Raw genomic sequence first — 23442 nt, forward strand, 5'->3', positions numbered from 1 at the left:
TGTGTGTGTGATGGGAGAGAGCTGGAAAAGGGAGAAGAACAAGACTTTATGGGGAAAAAAGGTGTAAGGTAAACTTGAGGAGAGAAGGATCTCAGACAGGATTAGGAATTTTGTTACCCCAAAGTGGCCTTAGGAACAGCTTCCAACAGCTCTGCAAATTTCTGCTGTATTAAATATAGAGAGATAAGCCACTTAGCTGAATACCTGGGTTCTAAGATTAAGGAGAGAGGAGCAGGGAGGTTTTCATTTCCCATGGATTTAGATTAGCCCAGATACTTTCTCTTTTACAGGTGGAGTCCTTCTGGAATGCCATTAGAAATTCAATTTTGTAGGGGCACCTGAGTGGCTCCGTTGGTTAAGTGTCTGACTCTTGATTTTTAGCTCAGGTCATGATCTCATGGTTTGTGAGATTGAGCCCTGTGTCGGGCTCTGCACTGACAGTGAGGGGCCTGCTTGTGATTCTCTCCCTGCCCCCCCCCTCTTCTCTCTCTCAAAACAATAAGCATTAAAAAAGAAATTCCATTTTATAGAATTCCAACTAGTAAATGCAGAAGGAAAATTAGAATGAGAAAAATCACCATTTGGCAATCACCACAATAATAAATGTTTCACAGGTAAGAATCCTAAATGGTTGCTTAAACTAGTAAGCTAAGTTGCGATGAGAAACGGGATTTAAACAGTTCCAAAGTATTCCCTCATGAGATACTTAATTATAAAAATGAAAATAGTAACTTCTCAGTGGAGAAACCAGAAAAACTGCTAAAAGACTGATAAAAGACCATCAGTGACAGGACCAAATGAGCATCAGTGTCTCCTGACCTGAAGCAGGAACAGAACTCAGCATCTCTCGTGCCAATTTCCACCAAAGCACACAACCTGAATCCGACTGCGAGGAAACATTCAATAAAACCAAACCAAGGAACATTCTACAAATAACTGGTCTGTTTTCCTCAAAAACTGGCAATGTCACAAAAGTCAGCATGACTGCAGAATGGTCTCTGAGTAAAGCAGACCAAGGATACCTGACGACTAAATGCTATGTTTTACGCTGTGGATTTTTTTCTAGGATAGTCTATGATACTCTTTTTTCTAAAGGATATTCGCTGAAACAACTTGTGAAATTTGAATAAGGCCTATAGATTATGTATTAATACTGTATCAATGATAATTTCATGATTTTGAAAATTATACTGTGGTTACACGAGAGAGGCCTTGTTTTTAGGAAATATACACTGAGGTATTTTGAGGTAAATGTACCTCAGGGGCACCTGGGGGGCTCAGTCAGTGAAGGGACCAACTCTTGGTTTGGGCTCAGGTCATGATCTCATGGTTCGTGGGTTCGAGCCCAGCATGGGGGCTCTGCACTGACAGTGTGGAACCTGCTTGGGATTTTCTCTCTCTCTCTCTCCTTCTCTCTCGGCCTCTCCTACATGTGCTCCCTCTCTCTGTCTCTCTAAAAATAAATAAATAAACCTAAAAAAAGAGGTAAAGGTATGTCATGTCTGCAACTGGCTCTTAAAATTTCAGAAGTGTGTGTGTGTGTGTGTGTGTGTGTGTGTGTAGAGGGAATGATAAAGCAGACAGTTAAAAGTTAACATTCAGGGAATATGAGTGAAGAGTATACTGGAATTTTTGTACTCTTTTCCAATTGTTCTGTAAGTTTGAAATTATTTCAAAATAACAATGAAAAAAATCTAAAAAAGTAAATCCCATAGTATTCTACTATATCAACTTCAGTTAGAGACCAATAGTTTCTGTTCTCTGATGACTAAGTGTATGCAGAACGGGGGAGTGAGGACAACCTTCAAATGCCTTGGGCACTCTGACATCAAGAAATGGTGGTTTCCTATCCCAATATACCGACCCCCCACCTCCAACTATGTCCATTTCTCTAATACTTTAACAAGGCTCTACTCCTACCTAACCTGTAAGTGGGTGAATACATAGGTCAAAATCCTAGACCCGAGTAGTGCTTTTATTTGAAGTGATAATGTGATGGCAACGATTGGATCTCCGAGATCGAAACCTTCTGGATTTCATATCCTTGATGACTACAGAACCACAAAGAAAAACATTTGTCAGAGGCCAAAGAGACAGATTTGGCCAGGGGCCCTCCTGACTTTTCTATGATGGGTTAAATTTTACAGCTGAGAGGCTGCTGAGAACCTCAGAGAGGTTGGAAATTTAGGGAACTTCTCTCCATCTCCCCCCGTAATCACCAGCCTAACTGGGAAGAGAGCTGAGACCAGAAGCCATATCTCCGTGTTTACAGATAAGAGCCCTTTCTCCTAGATCACTTTACTGGAGCCTCTTTGGCTCCAACTGCCTGAATTATGACTCTTCTTCCTCCCAGGAGGAAAAGGACACACACTGATATAAAAATGGAAGCAGAGGAGTGTAATAGAATTTGAACCCTGGGTTGGTCAGGCCTACATTCCAATATAAATGCTACCCAATTTCAGCTCTGTGGCTTTTGGTAAGTCATTTAATCTCTCTGAGCCTCCATTGCTGCATTAAAATACAGACTAATATCTCACTTGTAAATATACATTTAACTTAATTAGTCTTTTGCCACATGCCCTGGGCATTTCTGGGTCTTTCAATAAAGCATCTAAGTCCTCAATAATCACCTCCTCACTAGGACATCAGAGGATTCTGGTTAAGATGAAAGATTAGACTTATTTTTTTAAAAAGAATCATGGCATGAAAATATTCAATAATTAGAAATTTCTAAAACATACCTAATAAAATAAATTTTCTCTCATCAAACAAAGAAAGTTTTAGGCTGGATTTTGGCACAGGCTCCAGAAGTTTACTTCCAGTTGCTTTGTAAATAAGTATCAGTTCACCATCGTATACTTGACATTTCAATAAACATTTGTTAAATGAACAAGCTACTTAACAAGTGCTTTACAAAATTTAATTATAAAGTTTATATGTTTATATCAGGAAGCAGTAGAAATAAGGCGATCCAAGACATTTCTTAACCATTTATTCAACAAAAACACAAAGAGTACCTAACTTTTACTGAGCCCTATGTACGTGCCAGGCACTCTGCAAGGTGTATTGTATAACTCATTTTATTTAGTTTGTGTTAGGGGCCTTATTATACCCATTTGACAGATTTTAAAACACCCCGAGGTTCAGAACATTTAAATAATTCACCCATAGCCAATAAGTGGGAGAGGCCAGTTTTTAATCCAGTCCCACGTGACTCTGGAATTCATGCTTTTTCCACTGTCCTGCTCCTTCACCATGGGAAGCTCAGTGAAGATTCTAGGCAACCATGAAATTCGTAAGATGTGCGCTCCAACTTCAAGGAGTTTAGTAATGTAAAAAGTCAGTTGGTAGGTATGTGTAAGATGAGAAAACCACTATGGGCTAGAGCTTGTAAGAATTCAAACAAATAGCTCATTCTATATACTGTATTTATTACAAAAGGCAAGTTAAAGAAAAACTGTATTCGACTTCTTTTATGCCACTGCCATTGTATATCAGGGACAAACTTTCTCACAGGACCTTAGAGGGAAGAAGGTGGGAATGAGTTTCCACTTGGTTCAAGGTTGAAGGCAATCCCTTTCTGGCCCCAAGGTGACTGGCAGACATCTATTTTCTTAAAGGTAAGCTTTTGAAACCTGAAGGCAGAGAGCTAAGGGTCATTAAGAGTGCCTTGGATGAACCCAGGGGTGAAGTGGGAGCACTCTGATATATAGAATCTGATCATTCTTCCCTTAAAATAGTGTGCACATTCTGTAGGTCCACAAAAGTACATGCGGACAGGACTGAGTGTTAAGAGAATAACACTGTCAAACTCAGCCAAAGGCAGGCTAGAGCACTCTGGAGCATCTCTTCATTCCGAGGGTCTTTGTAAATGTGGCTCCCTATGGTCCTGATAAGAAAATCACAGCATAAGCCTTTTACACTAATCTTTCCCACAGTGGGGCCTAAAAGTCAATCACAGCTTTGAAATTCCCACTGGAGAAGAGAGTAACCATACTGTCTTAGAGTCAGCTGGGAAAAGGGGGAGGGAGAAAGGGTCACATACAGTCCACTCACTTGATTCTCCACGACACGATGGCTTTGTTAAAGGTCCAAGTCTCTAGATAGGACAATTGTTGTCCAGAAGAAGCAAGGGAAACAGAAGTGTCCAAAAAGTCTCTATCTTGGGCAGATGTTCACGGAGAAAGGAGACTGTAGAAAGCCAAACAATTCAGTATGGTAAAGCCTCTAAGATTTCATTTGGGCTAACCAAAAAGTCCTATACGCTAAGGTTTGGACAAGGACAGGACAAGGTCCTGTGCTCCTGAAGGATGAGCTCAGATAAATGACTCTTCTTTCTGTGCCCTTTATTAATTTTACCAGGACTGGCACCATCATGTGTGTAGAGACCAGCTGGGTATGGAGGGCTCAAGGTTCCCAGAAGAGGTCACAAGTCTGGGGCAGCCCAGGGAGTCACAGCTTAGAGGGTGCACCCCAGGCATCATGCTAAAAAAAGTAGAACTGGGTTAAGTCCCAGAAGGGATTATGCTCAATGAGAATGGATAGAAGAGGCATTTTTAGGAGACCTAAGTTCCTAAATGGTGATATCTGGAACTCTCCAGCTAGAAATGGGCAACTGAAAACCAAGTCCAAATAATTACCCATGCCCCCTCCATGACTGAGCCAATTTCCATAAAAATGCCACATCAACAAGGTTTTCAAGGAGCCTAACAATATAGCCATCTATAGCCCTCCCTGGCAGAAAGGTCCAAATCCACATTATATGGAAGTAAACATTGACTTTCATGGGCTTTATGCCATTAAAAGCATGGAAACCTTTAATTAAACCACCAAACAAGATTGTAGAAAAGGTGATCAATTCATTCGGAAGAAATAGAAGGTAGTATGGGACATCTTGCTTTTTTGTAGAGAAGTGTATGTAGTACGCTAAAGAATGTAGTAGGCCAATATCAGAGCCAAATCCCTTGAACTTGTGACTATTACCTTCTTTGACAAACACCTTGCAGATGTCATTAAGGATCCCGAGATTGGAAATTACCCTGGACTGTCCAGGTAACTGCAATCACATACATCTGTACAAGAGGGAGGCTGAGGGGTATTTGCCACAGACAAAAGAGGAGAAAGGAAAGCGACGGTGGAAGCAGAGACTGGAATGATGAAGCTACAAACCAAGAAATACTGGCAGCTACCGGAAGCTTTCAAAGGCAAGGAAGGAATTCCCCCTCAGAGCCTCCAGAGGGAGAAACAACATGCTGACACCTTGACTTCAGCCCAGTGAAATGGAGTCCCGACTTCTGGCCTCCAAAACTATGAGATAACACATTTCTGCCATTTCAAGCCACCAAGTTTGCGGCAATTTATTATAGCAGCCGTAGGAAATGAATACAAGGAGGAAAGATAAACCGCTCTCATTTAAATGGATATTAGTTCTATCTGCTTTTGCAAAGAAAGAGCCAACAGTTCTAAGAACAAGAAACATTTTTGGTTATTCAAAGCTACTGGGCCAGGACCCACGAGCCAATGTCCAGTGTGAACAATGAGTAGGTAAGTGACAATGCAGTATTTCTACATGTAGAAAATATGGTGACACATAATCCAGTGACTTGTAATGGCAAAATCCAAATTACTAAAACAAAACACTGGTGGGAAGTGCCCAAAATGACTATTGGGTCTAGTTACCATGGAGCTTGCTACTGAAGAGACCTCAGGAAAGTAGGGACAGGGAGGCCAGAGTGATCATTAACACAAAGACACTGATCCTTCTCTGCTCAGAAAACTACAGGGCCAAAGTTCAGCGATCCCACTGTGTTCGCCATTAAGTTGTGATAAATTAATTTCTATCCCACAGGAAATGTGCTTGCAATTTCTTAAAATGTGAGCGTTATCTTGAGCAACAGACTGAGACTCTGGAAGAAGAGGTAATTGGACAAAATTCACAGCACAGAATCCATTGCATTGTTTGCTAAGTGTGGCCCTGGAAGGCTGTGTTTGTGTTGCCGCCGCAGAGACAAAGATGGATGACCATCCTGCCACAAGAGCACAATGGCTAAAAGGCAATTACTGGCTTTATGGAAAAGAAAAAAGGCCAGACATTAAAAACCTCAAAACCAGAACACTTTGCTTTCTAATGATTCCAAATTATCTAAGCAAGCACCAGAATGAAAATCACTCAATTAGCCCTGTGCTCTCCTTGGAAAGGACTAGTGCTTTAAAGAATTCGATTCATACTTTGTTCACACATTCTTTGAAATGAACACTAAATGTCTACAAATGTAAAAAGTTTCCATTTCACAAAAATTTCACGATTCATGTTCTCGGTGTATGTTTAATTCTTCAGGATATAAGATTTTCAGCACAAGTTCTGTGATTTAGCTTTTCCCATTTAGGCAGATGTGATAGTACCGCAAAAAACAAGAGTGTTACTTGATTACCTTGGGAGGTTGACGTGGTATGGTTTGAAAAAAATGGTGAGATTATTCTGGGATAAGAAAATATTTTGAGCTATAACGTAACAAATGTATGCCTACAATTATTTTGATCAAGTATGATAGTAAGCATCGTGGAGTGTCTCGGTTTCTTTCACAAGCTAAAGCCATCCAGAGTCACTGATTAAAATGGTCATTTTTGTTTATCCATCAAAAAAACAAGAAAGGATGTGAGTTTTATGTGCACACTGATACGGTGGCTTTGCCTCCCCAGCCGAGAGTGGTAGAGGGCTGGAAACAATTTAGTCCTTTAAGGTAAAGGTGTGAAAGAGAACTCAAACATCAACTGCCTAAAACATTCTCCCAATTGGACACTTAGCAGGTTATTGGCTAACTGAAATTTGAAAATTTGAAGTTAGAAAAACTGGTACAGAATGCCAGAAAGCAATCAAAGCCATTTGCTTACATGAACATGGCTGCATAGTTCCAAACTCCCTTTACAATTGAACTTGATTCCTGCCTGAGTCATGTCTCTTTTCACCAACTAAACTGAAGAGGGCTTGATAAATGTCTTCATTAAGTAATTCCAGAGAAAAGGTTTTGATTATCTGCATCACCTCCAAAGCCTGCCTCTGCCCCTTCTTTTATGTCTCAAATTGTTCTGGAGCTGCTGGGTAGTAAATCTGAGCCATGATAAAACGGCCCAGAGTCTCCAGCAGTATCCTATTCAACAGAGGCCATAAAATTGCAGATTTTAGGAAACGATTTACATTCCATTTGCATGTGAAAAAGGAGAGAGGATCTAGAAATGGGAAAGCTAGGAAGATAAATACTAAGTGTCTTCCTCTTCCCAAGTCACAAATAAAGCTGTACATTTTTGAACACACAAGCTAAACAGAATTGAATGTCTTCAGATTAACGCCAGTTGTATTGAATTTATTGATGGTGCCCTGTTTTTTTTTTTTTTTACAATACAGATGTACCACTTTAATGTTTTCTAATTTTATTTTTATAATAAGCATGTGTTATTTGCATACTCAGAAACACCACATGCACACACACACACACACACACACACTGAGTCAGACACACACTGAGACACACTTTGGTGTCTATCTTACAGAGTTTGCTCAGGACACCCTCTCCTCTCCCCACGTTATTGATTTTTTTTTTTTATGACTACTGTAGTGAAAAAGTAGTCAGGGTATTTCGATGATGTTTATTCATAGGCATTTAGCCCAACATATCCTGCAAACCAGCTCGACTTTTCTGCAGCAGCTGCTCTGGGGAGGAGTCCTTCCCCTGGGTCCTCCTTGCTCTGTCCACTGGGGTGGGATCTTTGGAGGCCTCCCAGCCCTGGCCTCATTCTGCCTTCCAGCCGATGTTCTGCTCAATATTGAAGAGCTCCATCCATCCCGACATTTCCTCAGCCCCCTTGCTCTCATCAGGGAAATGTGTTCCAGAACACCAGGGGCTCTCCCCCAAAGGGACACAGTCATTGGGTCACAGGTGACAGGCAAATGTCACCCTCTTCTAATGACCTCATTTCCATTCATTAGATCACAGTAGCACATTAGGATAAACATGGCAGCCAATTCTGGTGTCCCAGAAAATTGCCTCCTCTTGTGAAACCAGTCTTTTAGCTACTGGGAGAGGAAAGGAACCTCACACATTTCCAAGAACAAAAAGGGTAACAGCAGCCTTAGCTAGCATTTAGTTCGTGTCTGCTGCGTGTGGAATGGTGTCCTAGACATTTTGCACCCGTCAACTGTGTTAATCCATACATGCTCCTAGAGGAAAGGACAGCCTGGTGGATAGGAGCATGACTTAGCGTCAGAAGTCCTGGGTTCAAGTTAAGGCTCAGCTGCCCCTGAGTTGGGTAACTGTGGGAAGGTTGCTTAACTTCCCTGTGCTTTAGGATCCCAGCCTATAAAGTGAGATCATCAGTAGTAGAGAAGACAGCTTAGGATGACGCCTGGGACATGATGAATGTTCAAAATGGTTTCAATTATCATTACTACTGTTTTCTTCATTTTACCGATAAGGAAACTGGGGTTCAAAAGACATGCAATTTGCCCTAACTCACAGAGCTAATCCAGGTCTGATTTCAGAAGCCAAGAGACTTGTCGTCAGCCATGAGCAGTCAGCAGGAGATCAAGCGGCAGCCACAGGGCGCCCGATTCATAAATGAGGTGTTTGTTTCATACTCACACACCACAGACACAGAGTGTGGGCCACTGGGCTGAATTTCTACATCTCTAAGTATATCTCACATGCTGTCTTCAAGCCTATGCTCTGCTCAAGGACCCAGGAATTGTCATGTCCAGGAATATACTCGCATCAGGACTTGATGCACAATCTGGGGCCTTGTATACAATAAAGGGAGCTCGCCTTTGTCCTCTGAGTCAAAAGCACTAGGACAGGCTGCTGGCCCGGTGAGTGCTTGGCTTGGAGAGGAAAAGGCCTTGTATGTTGAGAAGAGCCATACATCTGGTTCATTCAAGAAAAATGAAACTCCTCTCTCAGCAGGCCTGACTTGTGGCACGGCCCAGGCTGTGCTTCCAGATGAGCCTGCCCTGTGTCCACAGGAAAGACCAACAGTTGGACCCAAGGTCTCTGGTCCCGGACACCCCTTGGCAGGGCCCTTATAGCCCTGAGCCCCAATCTAACACCTCACTTGCCCCAGCCAACACCCGCCACTGCTAATATGTTTTGACACTTGCCTCTTGGTTCTTAAAGAGGAAGGAATAATGAGAGGAAAACTAAAACCTTATAATAATTGGATTTTAATCAATCAAGACTTTTATTGCCTGCCCTCAAGCCTTTTAACTAGGCTGGGGTTTTAATTCCTGTTTATAATGGTGTTGGATGATGAAAGTGGTTTGTTTTCATAGGAAAATGTATCATAAACAGCTTTCAGATTACCAGGCTAGCCCCCTATGGTAGAGTGTTCTGTCGTTTTCCAATTATCCAGGGTCTGCTCTCTGTGAGAGGACTGTCCTTCCCCGCCCCACGGACATCAGGCTTGTTCGTGTGACTCTTTCGTCAATGAGATGTGAGCAGAAGTGATACCTGGCATACCTGAGCACAAACTTTAAGAGTCATTGTGTGTTTCTAGCGTCACTTCTTTTTCCTCTGCCGCAAATACAGCAGTGTCCAAGAGAGGGGCTGCCCCCTCCCCTTGGGTCCTGGAATAAAGGAGAGGTGCACAGCAGACCTGTAGGCACCTCACAGCCCATATACAGCATAAGCGTGAAATCAACTTTTGTTACTGTCAGTCATGACATTTGAGAGTTGTTACCGCAGCATAACCTAGTGGATCCTGGCTACATATTCACGAAAGCCTAGTTAGACCACATTCAGCTAAAAGATTGTGTATTTGCAGTGAAAACCAGTGAAAGTTAATGCTTGGCATGATCACCGTAAAAAAGGGTTTTTTAATTTTGTTTTGTTTTGTTTTTTAAAGAACGAGGGCAAGAGCCAAGGCATCTTTATAGGACTGATACCATTCTTGTCATTATTTAAAATCCAAACTGACCCTGGGCAAGTGTTGATGCGTTAAGCTCCCCACACACTGCAGTGTTCATCTTAACCCTTTTTTTTCTTCCTCCAGAGCGCATTTGTAAACTAGAGAATTTATACTTCCTCTTTTCAGGGCTACATTCAGAGATTGTACTGCCTCATGATCTGCTCCCTTCCATGCATCCCGGACAAAGGCAATTACAAGGCAAAAGCCAGATTCAATTCGGCTATATCACATTGGAGAGAAATGGCTCTAAGGTTAAAGGTGGACACTCTTGCTATTTCTCCTAAACATGACTTCAGATTTTTAAAATTTCCTAGTCACGTAACGCTCCAGCCAAATCAGCTATCGAATCCGTGTACCCACTGTTTAAGAATGGGAAAAGAAGGGTGAACAGCATGCAAGAATCATATTCAAGAAAGCTTATCCATTTAAATAAAAAGGTACGTGGATGGTGGTGGTGGTAAAGTGCTAGTCAAGTTTGAAACAGATGGTTCTGGCCACAGATTAAATACAGATTTATATATACACATCTAACAATACAATACTAAATAATGTTGATATTTTTACGCATTAAATATAAATGTTACCCAAAAGTGTCCTGCAGGATTTATTCCTGCTCCTCTGCTTTGGGCTTCCTTTAAAATCTGTCTTCGTGATAAAAGGATTCCTTTATATGTGTTAGACACAGAGTTTGAATTTGCTTAGCGTTTTCGGACAATTGTGTCATCCTGTGCTACTACTAAATGTCTGGTTTCGAAAACCAGCACGGCTGAAATGCGTAACTGCCTGGGCAAAGGGGCACGTGAGCTTGGCCTGACAGGGTGAAGGCGAGCCAGGGGCCACCCTGCACAGCCACCCAGGCCTGCCCAGCTGCATGGATGTCAAGACTCACCAGAGTCTGCGTAAACACGGAAACATCCTCTGTGCTGTTGTCAGAATTTACTCGCACCAACCTCCCAAGTCTAGGGGAACTTATAACCGTAAAAGTTACAGTTCTGTTTCCTGTGCTGTCCGCATCATTGGTCACAGCTCTCAGGTCACCGGATGAAAGGGGTTTCGTGGAACCTAAGTGAAGATGAAAGCAGGCATTTAAGTATGAAGCCTATGAAGGCTGCCAGATAACAAAATGATCCTTAAAGAGCCCTGAAAATTCTGGAAGACACACGGGACTGGCCAGCTCTAACTGGAAATTGTGCTGTGAGGGGCTCATGACCCTGAAGGCATCTATTTAAGGATGTGATTGGCCACTAGGGCTGGAGATGAAGGAGGGAAACATACCTCCCCAGTCCCCGCCTGGTCCTGCACAGCTTACTGATCCCCACGGGTAAAAGGCAATAGCAGTGTGTGTGGCTCGGAGTGCAGAACGGGGGAGCTGGCTATGTGAGCCGAGAGAACGAAAGACAGTGCCCTCCCCTGGGGGGGACAGGCGCACCCTGGCCTGCCTGTGGCTGTGTGTGTTCAATGAAGTGTCCATCCGTGGGCATCTGGGGAAGAAGTGGGTTCTTGAGCAAACGTGCAACATTTCCAGAGGACCCCAGACCTGCAGGCTTCAGGGACGTTGTGGGGAGGGAGGGACCTTTGCAAATGCCAAGGGACGAAGAACCAGGAACACACAAGTTTGTGTGCAAATGTGACCACATGTGGCAACTAAAGCCCAGAGAGGCTTGGGACATGCAGGGTAGGGCAGTGGTTCTCAAATGGTCTGTGGTGAAGGATCAGGGCTTCCCTCCTCCTCCAATCCTCTGTTCACTGATAGTTTTATAAAATACAATAAAATGTCACAGCAAGGTCAGAGTGGCATACAAAATTCTAAATATTTTCTCTTCTTATCAGTTCACAGACCAGAAGGTGCGTGGACCACAGTTTGGGAGCACAGAGTCGGACTACATACCCCTTTACTTCACACTGACTGGGAGGGAATGTCCCCAGCCTTACAGGGTGGCAGGTCTGAAAGCGAGTCTCATAGTCCTCCTGGCCCAGAGTCTCACTTTATCTATTCTGTCTTAGCCCTGCTAAAGGCTTAGCATTATGCTTTGCGCAGGGTAGCTCTTGAAGTAGGCACTTTATAAATTGTTTATGAAACAAGTTCATCAGTCAACCACCTAATAAGAACTAAACCTCCTGAAGGACATCTGTTTTGCTTTACTTATCAAGTATTGTAGCCTTAGAAAGCAAGGGCCTCTAATTACAGTGTTTAAACCATATCAAGCTCTTAAAAGTGGGACCTAACTAACAAAGGGGGAAGCTGGCTTTGGGTAAGATTTTTAGACGTGTGAGCTTTGTTCTGAGCCTTCGATTTGGAGGCTCCCTTTAAAACGCTGAACAACAAAGGCCCTGCGGTGGCTCAGTCAGTTGAGCATCCGACTTCGGCTCACTTCATGATCTTGTGGGTCTTGAGTTCGAGTCCTGTGACAGGGCTCTCTGCTGTCATCACAGAGCCCTCTTCGGATCCTCTGTCCCCTTCTCTCCCTGGTCCTCTCCGGCTTGTGCTTTCTCTCTCTCTCTCTCTCTCTGTCTCTCAAAAATAAATAAACATTTTAAAAAATGCCTAGCAACAAAAACAAAAGTAAACAAGTTGGAACTACATCAAGCTGAAAAGTGGTCAGCAAAGGAAACCATCAGCAAAATGAAAAGGCAACATATGGAATGGGAGAAAATATTTGGAAACCACGTATCTGGTAAGAGGTTAACATTCAAAATATACAAGGACCTCATACAACTCAATAGCAAGAAAGCCAAATAGCCCAATTTAAAAATAAGCAAGGGACCTGAACAGATATTTTCTAAAGAAGACATACAAATGGCCCATAGGTACATGAAAAAGTGCTCGACGTCACTAATTATCAGGGAAATGCAAATCAAAACCTGCATGAGATATCTCCTCACCCCTGTCAGGATCTCCATTATCAAAAAGACAAGAAATAACAAATGCTGGTGAGGATGTGGAGACGAGAAAACCCTCACGGACTGTTGGAGGGAATGTAGATTGGTGCAGCCACTGTGGAAAACAGTATGGAAGTTCCTCAAAATATTAAAAATAGCGATACTATATGATCCAGCAATTCCACTTCTTGGTATATATCCAAAGGAAACAAAACCATAATCTTGAAGAAACAAATCATACATACAAATATATATATTATATGTATATATGCATATATATATATATAATATATATTATTATTCAGGCTTTAAATACAATGAAATTCTGGGGGTGCCTGGGTGGCTCAGTTGGTTAAGCATCCGACTTCAGCTCAGGTCATGATCTCACAGCTGAGTTCAAGCCCCACATCTGGCTCTGGGCTGACAGCTCAGAGCCTGGAGCCTGCTTCAGATTCTGTGTCCCCCTCTCTCTCTGCCCCTCCCCCATTCATGCTCTGTCTCTCTGTCTCTCTCTCTCTCTCAAAAATAAATAAACATTAAAAAAAATTAAAGAGAATGAAATTCTGTCATTTGCAGCAACATGGATGTAGCTGAGAGCATTATGCTAAGGGAAATAAGCCAGAGAGAGAAAGACAAATACTATATGTTATCACTTACCTACAAAAAAAAAAAAAAAATTGAAAAAAAAAAAATTGAAAAAAAAAAAAACCAGTTGAACTTATTGAAACAGAGAGTGGAAATGTGGTTGCCAGGGGATGGAAAATATAAGAAGAGGTTGATAATCAATACAAACTTTCAGTTATGAAATGAATAGGGTCTGAGGATCTAATGTATGACACAGTGACTACAGTTGATAGCAATATACTGTATAATTGAAGCTTGCTAAGACAGTAGAACTTAAATGTTCTCACCAAAAGAAGAAGAAGAAGAGAAGAAGAAGAAGAAGAAGAAGAAGAAGAAGAAGAAGAAAGATAAATATATGAGGTGATAGATTTGTTAATTAACTTGATGGGGGGAATAATCCTTTCACAATGTGTAGGTATATCAAATCATCATTTTGCATACTTTGGTTAGCTTAAAAATTTGTTAAGTATACGTCTCTGTAGATCTGAAAAACAGAACAAAATAAAACAAAACAAAATGTCTGAGCCCCTGGGCTGGGTACTGGGTCCTGGGATTCTAGGGGTGAGGCAGGAGTGTCTGCCAATGTCAGCCTCAGGGACACAGTTCAGGCCTAGGTTCAGGACTCCCTTGGCACAATTTTGGCAGTTACCCCAAAATACTCATGTGATGCTTGTAACTGCCTCCCACATTTCTCTTACTTCTTTGCTGCTGAAATTTTTGCAGACACTGCCCTCTTCCAGCTTCTGGAGCTGGGGGCCCAGGATCTGAGGTTTCCAGGGGAGGCCAATAGTCAGTGTTACATGAAGTCAAAACTATGGCCCGTTCTTTGTTACCTGCCAACATAGGGTTCCCTCATTCTGTCAGGTGATTGTGTTTTTATGTGTGCAGTCTCTGGGTACCCAAAGTTCTCTATCTTCAGCTTTTCTTTGGACCTTTTCCCCACTGAGCCTTCTTTTTTTTTCCAATGCTTATTTATTTATTTTGAAAGAGAGAGAGTATGTGATCAAGATAGGAGAGAGAGAGAGGGAGAGAGAGAGAGCCCCCAGCAGGCTCCGCACTGTCAGGGCAGAGCCCTACGCGGGGCTCAACCTCACGAATTGTGAGATCATGACCCGAGCTGAAATCAAGAGTTGGACACTTAACCAACTGAGCCACTCAGGCATCCATCCCACTGTGCCTTCTTAATTATCTCCTTCTTATAAAGGACTCTAACTTTTCACTTATTCCTTCACCTCCAGGGCTACCTTTGGCAGGTAGTGGTGGATAGGAGGGATTCTTTCTTTAAAACAGTATCATAACCTTTTATGTCTTAACCTTTTTGGGGAGAAGACCCACCAGAGATGCTCCAGACCGAGAGCGCTTTTCTCTCAGCCACGGTACATCAGTCCCCATTCCCTTGTCCATCTGCCTAACCCTGAAGGGTTTCTAGGGTTTAATTCCTATTCAGCAGCCATCCTGGGCATGCTCAGTCAGCAAGACTAGCTGGCTCCATGTTGTAACTGACTGATGAGCATCTTTTCTCGTCCAGCCCAATTCACAGAAAGCCAAACACCATTTTCCCCTCACCCCACCTCGTTTTATTGCAAGCACTGATATTTTCATCAGTGAACTCCAGGCACTTAATTTGGGAAGGATTTCTCTAAGGTCCTACCTACCTGTATATTCCATAGAGTGACCATCCTATAAGAAGTGTGGCAATAAAAGGCTCATGACCATATCTGTTTGGCTAGGCCTCACTCCATATGCACCTCTTAGAGATTTGAAAAGCAAATCTGCATGTGAAAGACTCTGAGTCTCCCAGTAAAGAAATCTACTTTATCCTTCTCTTAAATACAGCATTTCTCAAACATACTTATATCCTATTGTGTTTGTTTCACGAAAAACAACCACCTCCATAACAGCCAGAGTTTCCTGGTCATGAGGCTAGAAGGCTTTGCTCATTTCTTCAACAGACATTAGCAAGTGCCTCGCACATGACAACCTCTACATAAGGGGTAGAGATGTACTAGGAAACAGCACAGACACAGTCCTGCCATTCCTTGTGGATATCATGACAATCCCAAGAAATACAGATTTTTTTTTTCCTCACTAAGAAGGGATAAAAAGTGTCAGAGAGGTTAAACAATTTGCCTAATAGCCAAATGTAGGTCTCACTTACTCCAAAATGAATATTTTTAAAATTGACACTATATTGTCTCTACCATACTACTTTAAGCTCAGTGCTGGACTGATAACTGAGTTAGGAAATGTGACGAATCACTCAACAAATCCAACAGATTCTCCTCTCCACTTTCCGAACACATCGTGCCAAACCTCTTCCCTGGTCTTCTCCTCCACAGCCATGCTGGGCTCTCTGGTATGCTCACCCCTCTTTGTTGCCACTCACTGAAATGCACTTATTCTGAAGGGACAGCTCAGGACCTGTCTGGTCAAAGAGCTCCCCCTGACTATTGCAGTCTGTGGGAGATTTCCCTCCCCTGAACTCATGTCGCTTACCCAATGGTCGCTTACTCACTGGACCCTTAGCATATGCTATGCATGGTTAGTGTACTCTTAAGTCTAAGTCTCTTAGTTCACCAATTAGTAAGCCTTTAATTTTTTTCCTTGAGAATTGACAATCTTCTTACACTTCTGGATTATCTCCCACTAAGTCTTACAATATTCAAATCAGTGTTGCAAGACTAGCTGACTAAAAGGTTTTTAGGAATCTCTGCTCCAAACTCTAGCAACACAGTGTGATTTCCTTCTGCTTTCTTCTCTCCCTCAATTCCCACCTCAAAGAACAGATGGCCCGTTGGTGAGATGTGATTCCCTCTGTAGCATGACTGAACCCCAAGGGGATTGAAGTAACACAGTCTGCTATGAATACCCTTCACTGATCAGCTACTGTGTAAGCTTATATTCTAGACTAGTTTGAAAAAACTCTCCAAGTCAACCCCTCCCCAACACTCTTTGTAAAAGAGCCAAGTACCATTTGGATATGCAGAAAAACTAGGTCCTGAGGTCAAAATATGTTCTAACATGTCACAACTGAAGAAAAACAAACACATTCGATAGTAGCATTCAAGGTGAGAAACTGATTATAAAATTATAAAATTTTCTGGGGAATAAATTTTGCAGGAAGAAATAGAACATGTGTGTATGTGTGTATGAGTATTTATACATATACATACACAAAATAACAAAATTAAAATATCCATTGAGTAGATGTTTCTTCTTCATTCATACACAAAAAGAGGTCATTTAGAAGTGCAGTCCTTCCTACTTTAAAATAACTGAGTTAAAAAATGCCTTTCAAACTAGGCAGGGCACAGAAGCTATGGTTAACCTTAAAATATTCACCCAGTACGCCTACAAGTACTCCTACAAGTACTCCTAAGTACTCCTACAAGTATTTTGGCTCATCCTACAAATTCTTACAGGTCTCAAGTCAGGGCCACTTTTTAAGACTGAGTCCACAAGGGAGGCAAAATAGCATGGCCAAAGTCTGTCAGGCTGGTGGTCAAAGTCCAACTGGTATGGGGACTAGTGTAAGTAAAAAAAAAAAAAAAAAAAAAAAAAATAGTGAACTGATGCTGGGTTGCCGTATTTCCTTACTTGAAGGGAGCAAAACACACAAAATTTCTACATCATCATCGCCGTTACTAAATTGCTGTGCATATTCTCCTGGTTGTGTATGTCAATCCACCAATAATATATCGCGGAGACAAAATAAAGAGACTCCATGATGACCTCGTTCTCGGAGAACTGCTGTTCTAAAATGGACACAGCCCTGGAACACAGTCACACACAGAAAGGAGAAAAGCTGCCATGATTCCAGCATAAGATTTGGGGTTGAGAGTTGGCACTCGGTCTTGGGCTTATGATTCCTATTAGTTCTATGACTCTGAAACTGCCTGAGCACCAATGTTTTTTTATCAACATTGCATCATGCCAAATAGGGGTGATGCAACTTCCTTTTATAGACATTCTTTCATTTAAATCCTTAAAACAATCCACTGTAGTAGATAAAGATGAAAAGCACAGTAAAAACACAGGTAGTGATAGTATCTGAATGTCCATTCTATAACAAGAATAGATTTCCTGCTATTATGGTTTTATAAAATCTATAGTTCTATAAAAAGCATTAGAATTTCCCTGATATTTTAGAACCTATAGGTCAACTGGAGTCTGACAAGAGCAGCAGTAGCTGACAGCTGATACCTGGAGTCACATTGGAAGAGGGGCATGGAGTGCCTCCCTTCCCTTTCAGCCAAAGTACTGGCTAATAGATGAGGGAGGCAGAGGTCACTCAGAGCCTGTTCTCAGCAGCACCTGTCATGATGAGGGGTGTCCTGAGGGAAGAGGAAGAGTGGGGCATCTATCATCATTCCCCCATACCTTCACACAGCAGCAGAGACCAACATCCTTCAGTGGCTAGTGGAGAAGCCAACTGAGCAAGGCTCACTTGCGTCCCTAGAGAGAGGAGGAGGTGTGGTCATCCAAACCACGCCCACACTAGATCCGAGAGGGGCCCGTACCACTCGGGACGTTAGGATAGGAAAAACACCAAGAACAACTGGACCAACTGACCCGTCAGGTCCATCCCAACTCGTAAATCTGGGACTCTGCACTTGTCATTTCCACACCCACCCAAGTGGAGATTTTATCAGACATAGCCACCTAATGGAAATGTACATGAAACTCCAACTTCCTTCCTACTGGCCAGGAGCCAGAGTTGGAAACAAGTCACAATCTGGGGATGGGGGGCGACTCGGAAACCAATAGCAGACTTTGGGTGCTAGCTAGGGGGAAGCTTGGAAAATGGAGCCGCTTCTGTTGGGATGTAGGAAGAATGCACAAGGTCCGGTGTGGAGTTCTCAGACACGGGGAGGCCGTGTCAGGATGGGGGCAGGGCACATTGGAAAGGGAAAAGAGTCAGTTACTCCCTGCTGAGCCCAAATATTAAACAGAGGGCTATGAAAACTACATGTTTTGCATAATTCCACAAAAGTGACAATTTGGTCCACTTTCACATATTTTTCTTGCTAAACTAATATTCAGTAAAACAGGCGCCAGAAACCCAAAACTTTCTAAGCTGTGGTGGCTTTAACTCCCCTGTAGGCTAACACAACTGTCATCAATTACTAAACCAGAGTTTAGCCAGAATAGATGAAGAGTATTTAGTCTTTTGCGGCAACCAGATTTACTCTGATTTCAGAACTTTTTTTTTTTTTTTGGTAAATTACTACATTTTCAGATTCCTAGTTTGCTTACTTTTAAACACTAAATGCCGCCCGAATTGCCTTGAAAAAAAAATCTATGAAAACATCACAGTTATTCCCAGAGAAAAATTATGGGACATAAAACCGTTTGGGGAATAAAAGAATTTGGGTCAACGTATCTTTAACTGGACTTTAATAAGGTTTCTTTTCAGGAGCTCAAATGCTAAGGCGACTAAAACTTTCAATATTTCTCTTAAAAAACTGTGTTTTTGTTGAAGTTACTGTGACTTTTCCCTAGGTTTCCCTTAGAAGTATGCGAGTTTTATCCATCATTTATTGGTGGCACAGCTAAATCACATTGTCTCTGTAAGCCACAAATCCTGCCAGGTCCCCTGTAAATATATCATCTACCTCACATGGATGTAAGGACTCAAAGATTAGAACAGTGCCTAGCCCCACGGATCTCAATCCTGGCTGTGCTTCAGAACCACCTGGAACTTAGAAAACATAACGATGGCCGTTCCTATCGCAGACACTCCAGTATAAGGGGTATAAAGTAAGGCCCAGGCACTGCTATGTTTTTTAAATTTTTTTCTTAATGTTTTATTATTTATTTTTGAGAGAGAGAGATAGAGAGAGAGACAGAGTGCGAGCAAGGGAGGGGCAGAGAGAGAGAGGGAGACACAGAATCCATAGCAGCTCCAGGCTCTGTGCCATCAACACAGAGTCTGACGCAGGGCTCGAACTCACCGGCTGTGACATCATGACCTGAGCCGAAATCTGATGCTTAACTGCCTGAGCCACCCAGGCACCCTGAGGCACTGCTATTTTTAAAAGCTTCCTGGTTGAGAACAACCGGCTAAAGTGACTATAGAATAATCATAATTAATGAAATGATTAATATCTTTCTCCATCTATGTGTTACTGGTAACACACACCAAGTAAACAAGTCACTGTGCACATTTTTGTTTTTGTTTTTTTAAACTGTAATATAAATTTAACTGTTTTCTGTTTGGTCTCCCTCAGTGCATTCTTTTTAAATAGCAAGTTTAAATATTTGTTCTTCTTTTTTATCACCTCTGCCATTGGGTAAATCTTTCCCTATCCCCGCAATAAGGGTATTGAGCCAGAGATGTGCACTTTGATTTTTCCATCTCCGCCAAGCCGAGATTCTTGGCAAATAGCAGTCCAGAGGCTTCAGGGCCCTGAAGCCAGCACTCAATGGAATCCCTCACAGCCCTCTGATGCACAGGGTTTTTATATTCAGAAAAAGGAAATCCAAGATTCAGACGGTCACTGCAGAGCCTGGCCCTCCTTGCTTTGTCAAGGACCCTACGGAGGGAGTAGGGAAAAAGTGCACGTGCGTCATGACTCTTTCAGGGACTCTGGTCTCCCACTGCCCTTCACCGGCACATCTTCTCTGAGGAGCAAGAGAAGGGAAAGAGAGAAGGGGTGGACAGAGCCAGCCTAGTTTCTGCTGACTTCCTGCAAAGACAGAATTCTTTCCGTGACTTTATAACTGTTGTTGGTATCACTCGATGGTAAATGATGGCACTTCTTACCTTGCAGGTAGAACTTTCTAAATAAATTGAAAACCACTTAACCCCAAATGCACTCAAGTTAAAATCTTACCTGGAAAGATGCTCAATCCTCGGTTTACTTCTAAGCTAATGGTCAGGGCTCGAGCGGTGATGCTAAATATTTGTCGCGGTGCAAAGTTCAAACCATCAGTAACCTGAAAGTTAAAGCCTCCTGACATGGCTCCTTCAAAAGAAGAATTACGCCTTGGTCACTTTGGTTGTTCTGCAAAAGCCACCCCCTTTCACCCTGTCTCCCACCTGATCCCGCTGCCAAGCACCCCCTATCAACGGAAGAATGTGTTCATAGAGTCACTGAGCTCAGCAAACCAAATGTTGCCAAAATGTGAAGTTAAAAGAAGAGTAATAAAGGTCTAAAATGCATATTTCTCCTCCCCGCCATGACCTAATAAGAGAAAGCAAAGATGTTACCTCCAAGAAATTAAAAAAAAATCTTTTAAACATATTCATCACCTGCATTTTATTATCTTGGAATCAGTTTACGCCACCAAAAGTAATGTCTGCATGCTGCACACATGTACATGCACACACACACACACACACACACACAAGCAGTTTCTGAAATATTGATAATGCTTACTTAATAATACTAAAGTCAAAACTAGGGGGTAGTAAATAACACTTAGTCCCTCCCTCCAAATAATTTCTAATTATTCACTGAACTCAAACTAGCTGTTTTCTGCTAAGGTGGCAAAGAGTGGGGAAGGTGATCCAGGCCCGGCTTTTGTTATATTCCTCCAAGAGGAGAAAGGTACTCCCACACTTCTGTCTAAGGATTAGTGCTATCAATAAAGTTATAAATTAACTTGTGTGTGTTACAGAAATTGAGACAGGCCCCCTATCGATCCCATCCCCAGGAGCGCTTTACCAGTCTGACTCACAAAGCACCAGGCAAGCTCACAATGTAGACAGCCTGATGTTCGCATTCCCATCACCCTTTGAAAATGTTCAGCCAGCAGTAAATCTGGAGGCCCACGGGTCTTTGCATCATGTAATGGGTAGAAATGTCCTCTTTGTTGTCCTCAGGGACATGTGGCAAGGAACAAAGAAGGCAGGGTCAGACTCTGCAGTTACGTACAAGTACTCCCTTAATAACACAATTTAATAAAGAGCTGGTCGATGGCCTGCCAGCCTCTTGAGTTTCTGTTATCTATGCAAACCCAGAATTCTGAGTCCTCACAAAAAAAGTTTACAGACTTTATAAAAGTTCCCAATACACTCAAGAGTCATAGTTTAAAAAAGAGAGAGAGAGAGAAAATTCTGAGTCTGCCTAATTTAAAACAGGGACCCACAATCAAATTTTATTTGTTTGTTTGTTTGCTGGCTTGCTTGTTTTCACTAGAAATAGCACTTTGAGAGTTGTATTTAATGGAACATGAAATTAGGGAGAGAATGCTTTCTGCCACTAGGCACTTTCAACATTTCACGAATCCAGAAACAAAGTGGGAATGGAATCGAAAGGAATTCTATCAAAATGAATACTAGATGGGGCGCCTGGGTGGCTCAGTCGGTTGAGCGTCCGACTTCAGCTCAGGTCACGATCTCGCGGTCCGTGAGTTCGAGCCCCGCGTCGGGCTCTGGGCTGACAGCTCAGAGCCTGGAGCCTGCTTCCGAATCTGTGTCTCCCTCTCTCTCTGACCCTCCCCCATTCATGCTCTGTCTCTCTCTGTCTCAAAAATAAATAAATGTTAAAAAAAAAATTAAAAAAAAAAATGAATACTAGAATGATACATTGGGAATGCCCTAACCATCACACTATGGCCAAAAAGAGGAAAGGACAGAAATGTGAGCGTAGGGGTGACCTATAGATTTTCTGTTGTACAACCTCAGATCTCTCTGACAGTACTTTGCGAAGGGCAGCCTGAAATCACTTAGCCTCCCACGTCATGCCTTTATCAACCTACTTAGGTTGTTATGTGAAAAATGAATTAGGTTAATGGCAGAGCACTTTGCAAATATAAATGCCAAGAGGGACTAATTAAACCTAAGCCTGTGTGTGGGGTCGATGATGGACAGATGTAGCTGAGGGGACCAGCTGGTCTCAGCAACAGCCCCCCCTGCAGCTGGGCTCCAGCCACTTTGAGGGTCATCACTGCCTCTGCAGCCGTTTAGAAGATGGAATGGATTGACTTTCAAAGAGCTTGCCTTAACTGTCCTTCCTACTTTTTTAGGAGAAATTATTTCCCTTACCAGCCAAAAGCGAACACGGACCTGGTAGTTGACAATTAAATGAGTCCAGAGCGCTAATTTTCATTTTAGTCCTTCACTGCAAATAATCACTGTAGTTCTTCAACTGACTCTGGCCTCCAGTGGGGTGGCAGAGAGTGGAGAAAGCCCAGCTTTATGGTCAGATCAACTTACATCTTTCTGAGCTTCAGTTTCTTCATCTCTAAAATGGGGTCACTACCTCGCATGGCTCAGAGAACTTCTGCAGAGTAAATGAAGTGGGTCATGTGACCACACTTCCTGCGGTGCCAGCAAGGGCCAGAGAGTCAATGATTCCTTTTCATTGCAAACTACATAGTTGTAGGAATCGGAAACTTCCCTTGGGGGAGTCGCTAGAACAGTTCTCCGGATTTTGAAAACACGATAATCTTTTCGAAAAATAAAAACATTTCTAGGCCCTCGTCTAATAATACTCAGATTGTCAGTATCTAATAATCAAAACCACACTTCGTTGGCGGAAACTTCCTATTAATTCAGTGCCTATTTAAATGAATTGTATCTTATTAATCAGCACATCTGCACACATTTAAAAAATGAGAACATGCATACATGGAAAAGATCATCCAGTCTAGGAACAATGCTTTCGTCCGTATGTGGTAGATTTAGTATCTTGTTGCAATAAAATTAACCCTAGAGGTCCTCGGGCTACGGGTTTGGAACTGCTAGTTGAGAGCGCTCACATAATAAATTATTTTCAGATTATTTGGGGATTCTTTCCATTAACTGCAAAGATTAGGAAATTACTATATTTGAATTTAGAAGATTTTTTTTAACTTTATTTTCTCTACTATATTTTCAAAGAAGTTAATAAAAATGGCTGACCAGGTATGACTGCCAGCTTTCCCATCATGCCCCCTGGCTCATACACCTTCCCATTCATTCCTACAGGCTGGGAATGGGCTCATTCCCCCCTCTGTCCAGTGACAAAGGCAGCCTGGAAACAAAGCCAGGCTGGA

At 42.3% G+C, this 23442-nt stretch overlaps 1 protein-coding gene across 6 annotated transcripts in view; it reads right to left on the reverse strand.

The window, feature by feature from the left end:
• LOC112860480 (chondroitin sulfate proteoglycan 4-like) overlaps positions 1 to 23442 on the reverse strand; it is a 75329-nt gene that overhangs the window by 13134 nt on the left and 38753 nt on the right. For 4 of the 6 annotated variants that reach the window (XR_015241215.1, XR_015241213.1, XR_015241212.1 and 1 more), the window contains exons 7-9: positions 20295 to 20426; positions 17839 to 17913; positions 10844 to 11016 (exon numbers count right to left, since the gene is read on the reverse strand). Coding sequence is in view for 3 of the 6 variants with exons in the window: in XM_086678670.1 (XP_086534796.1) it covers positions 10844 to 11016; positions 17839 to 17913; positions 20295 to 20426 (380 nt within the window). In the remaining 3 variants the exon portion in view is untranslated. The remainder of the gene's footprint in view (positions 1 to 10843; positions 11017 to 17838; positions 17914 to 20294; positions 20427 to 23442) is intronic. The other 2 variants (XM_086678690.1, XM_086678695.1) reach the window with 2 other exon arrangements.

This window comes from Puma concolor, chromosome A1, assembly GCF_028749965.1.
Source record: "Puma concolor isolate L17-30 chromosome A1, mPumCon1.1.hap2, whole genome shotgun sequence".
In the NCBI taxonomy this organism is placed as follows: domain Eukaryota; kingdom Metazoa; phylum Chordata; class Mammalia; order Carnivora; family Felidae; genus Puma; species Puma concolor.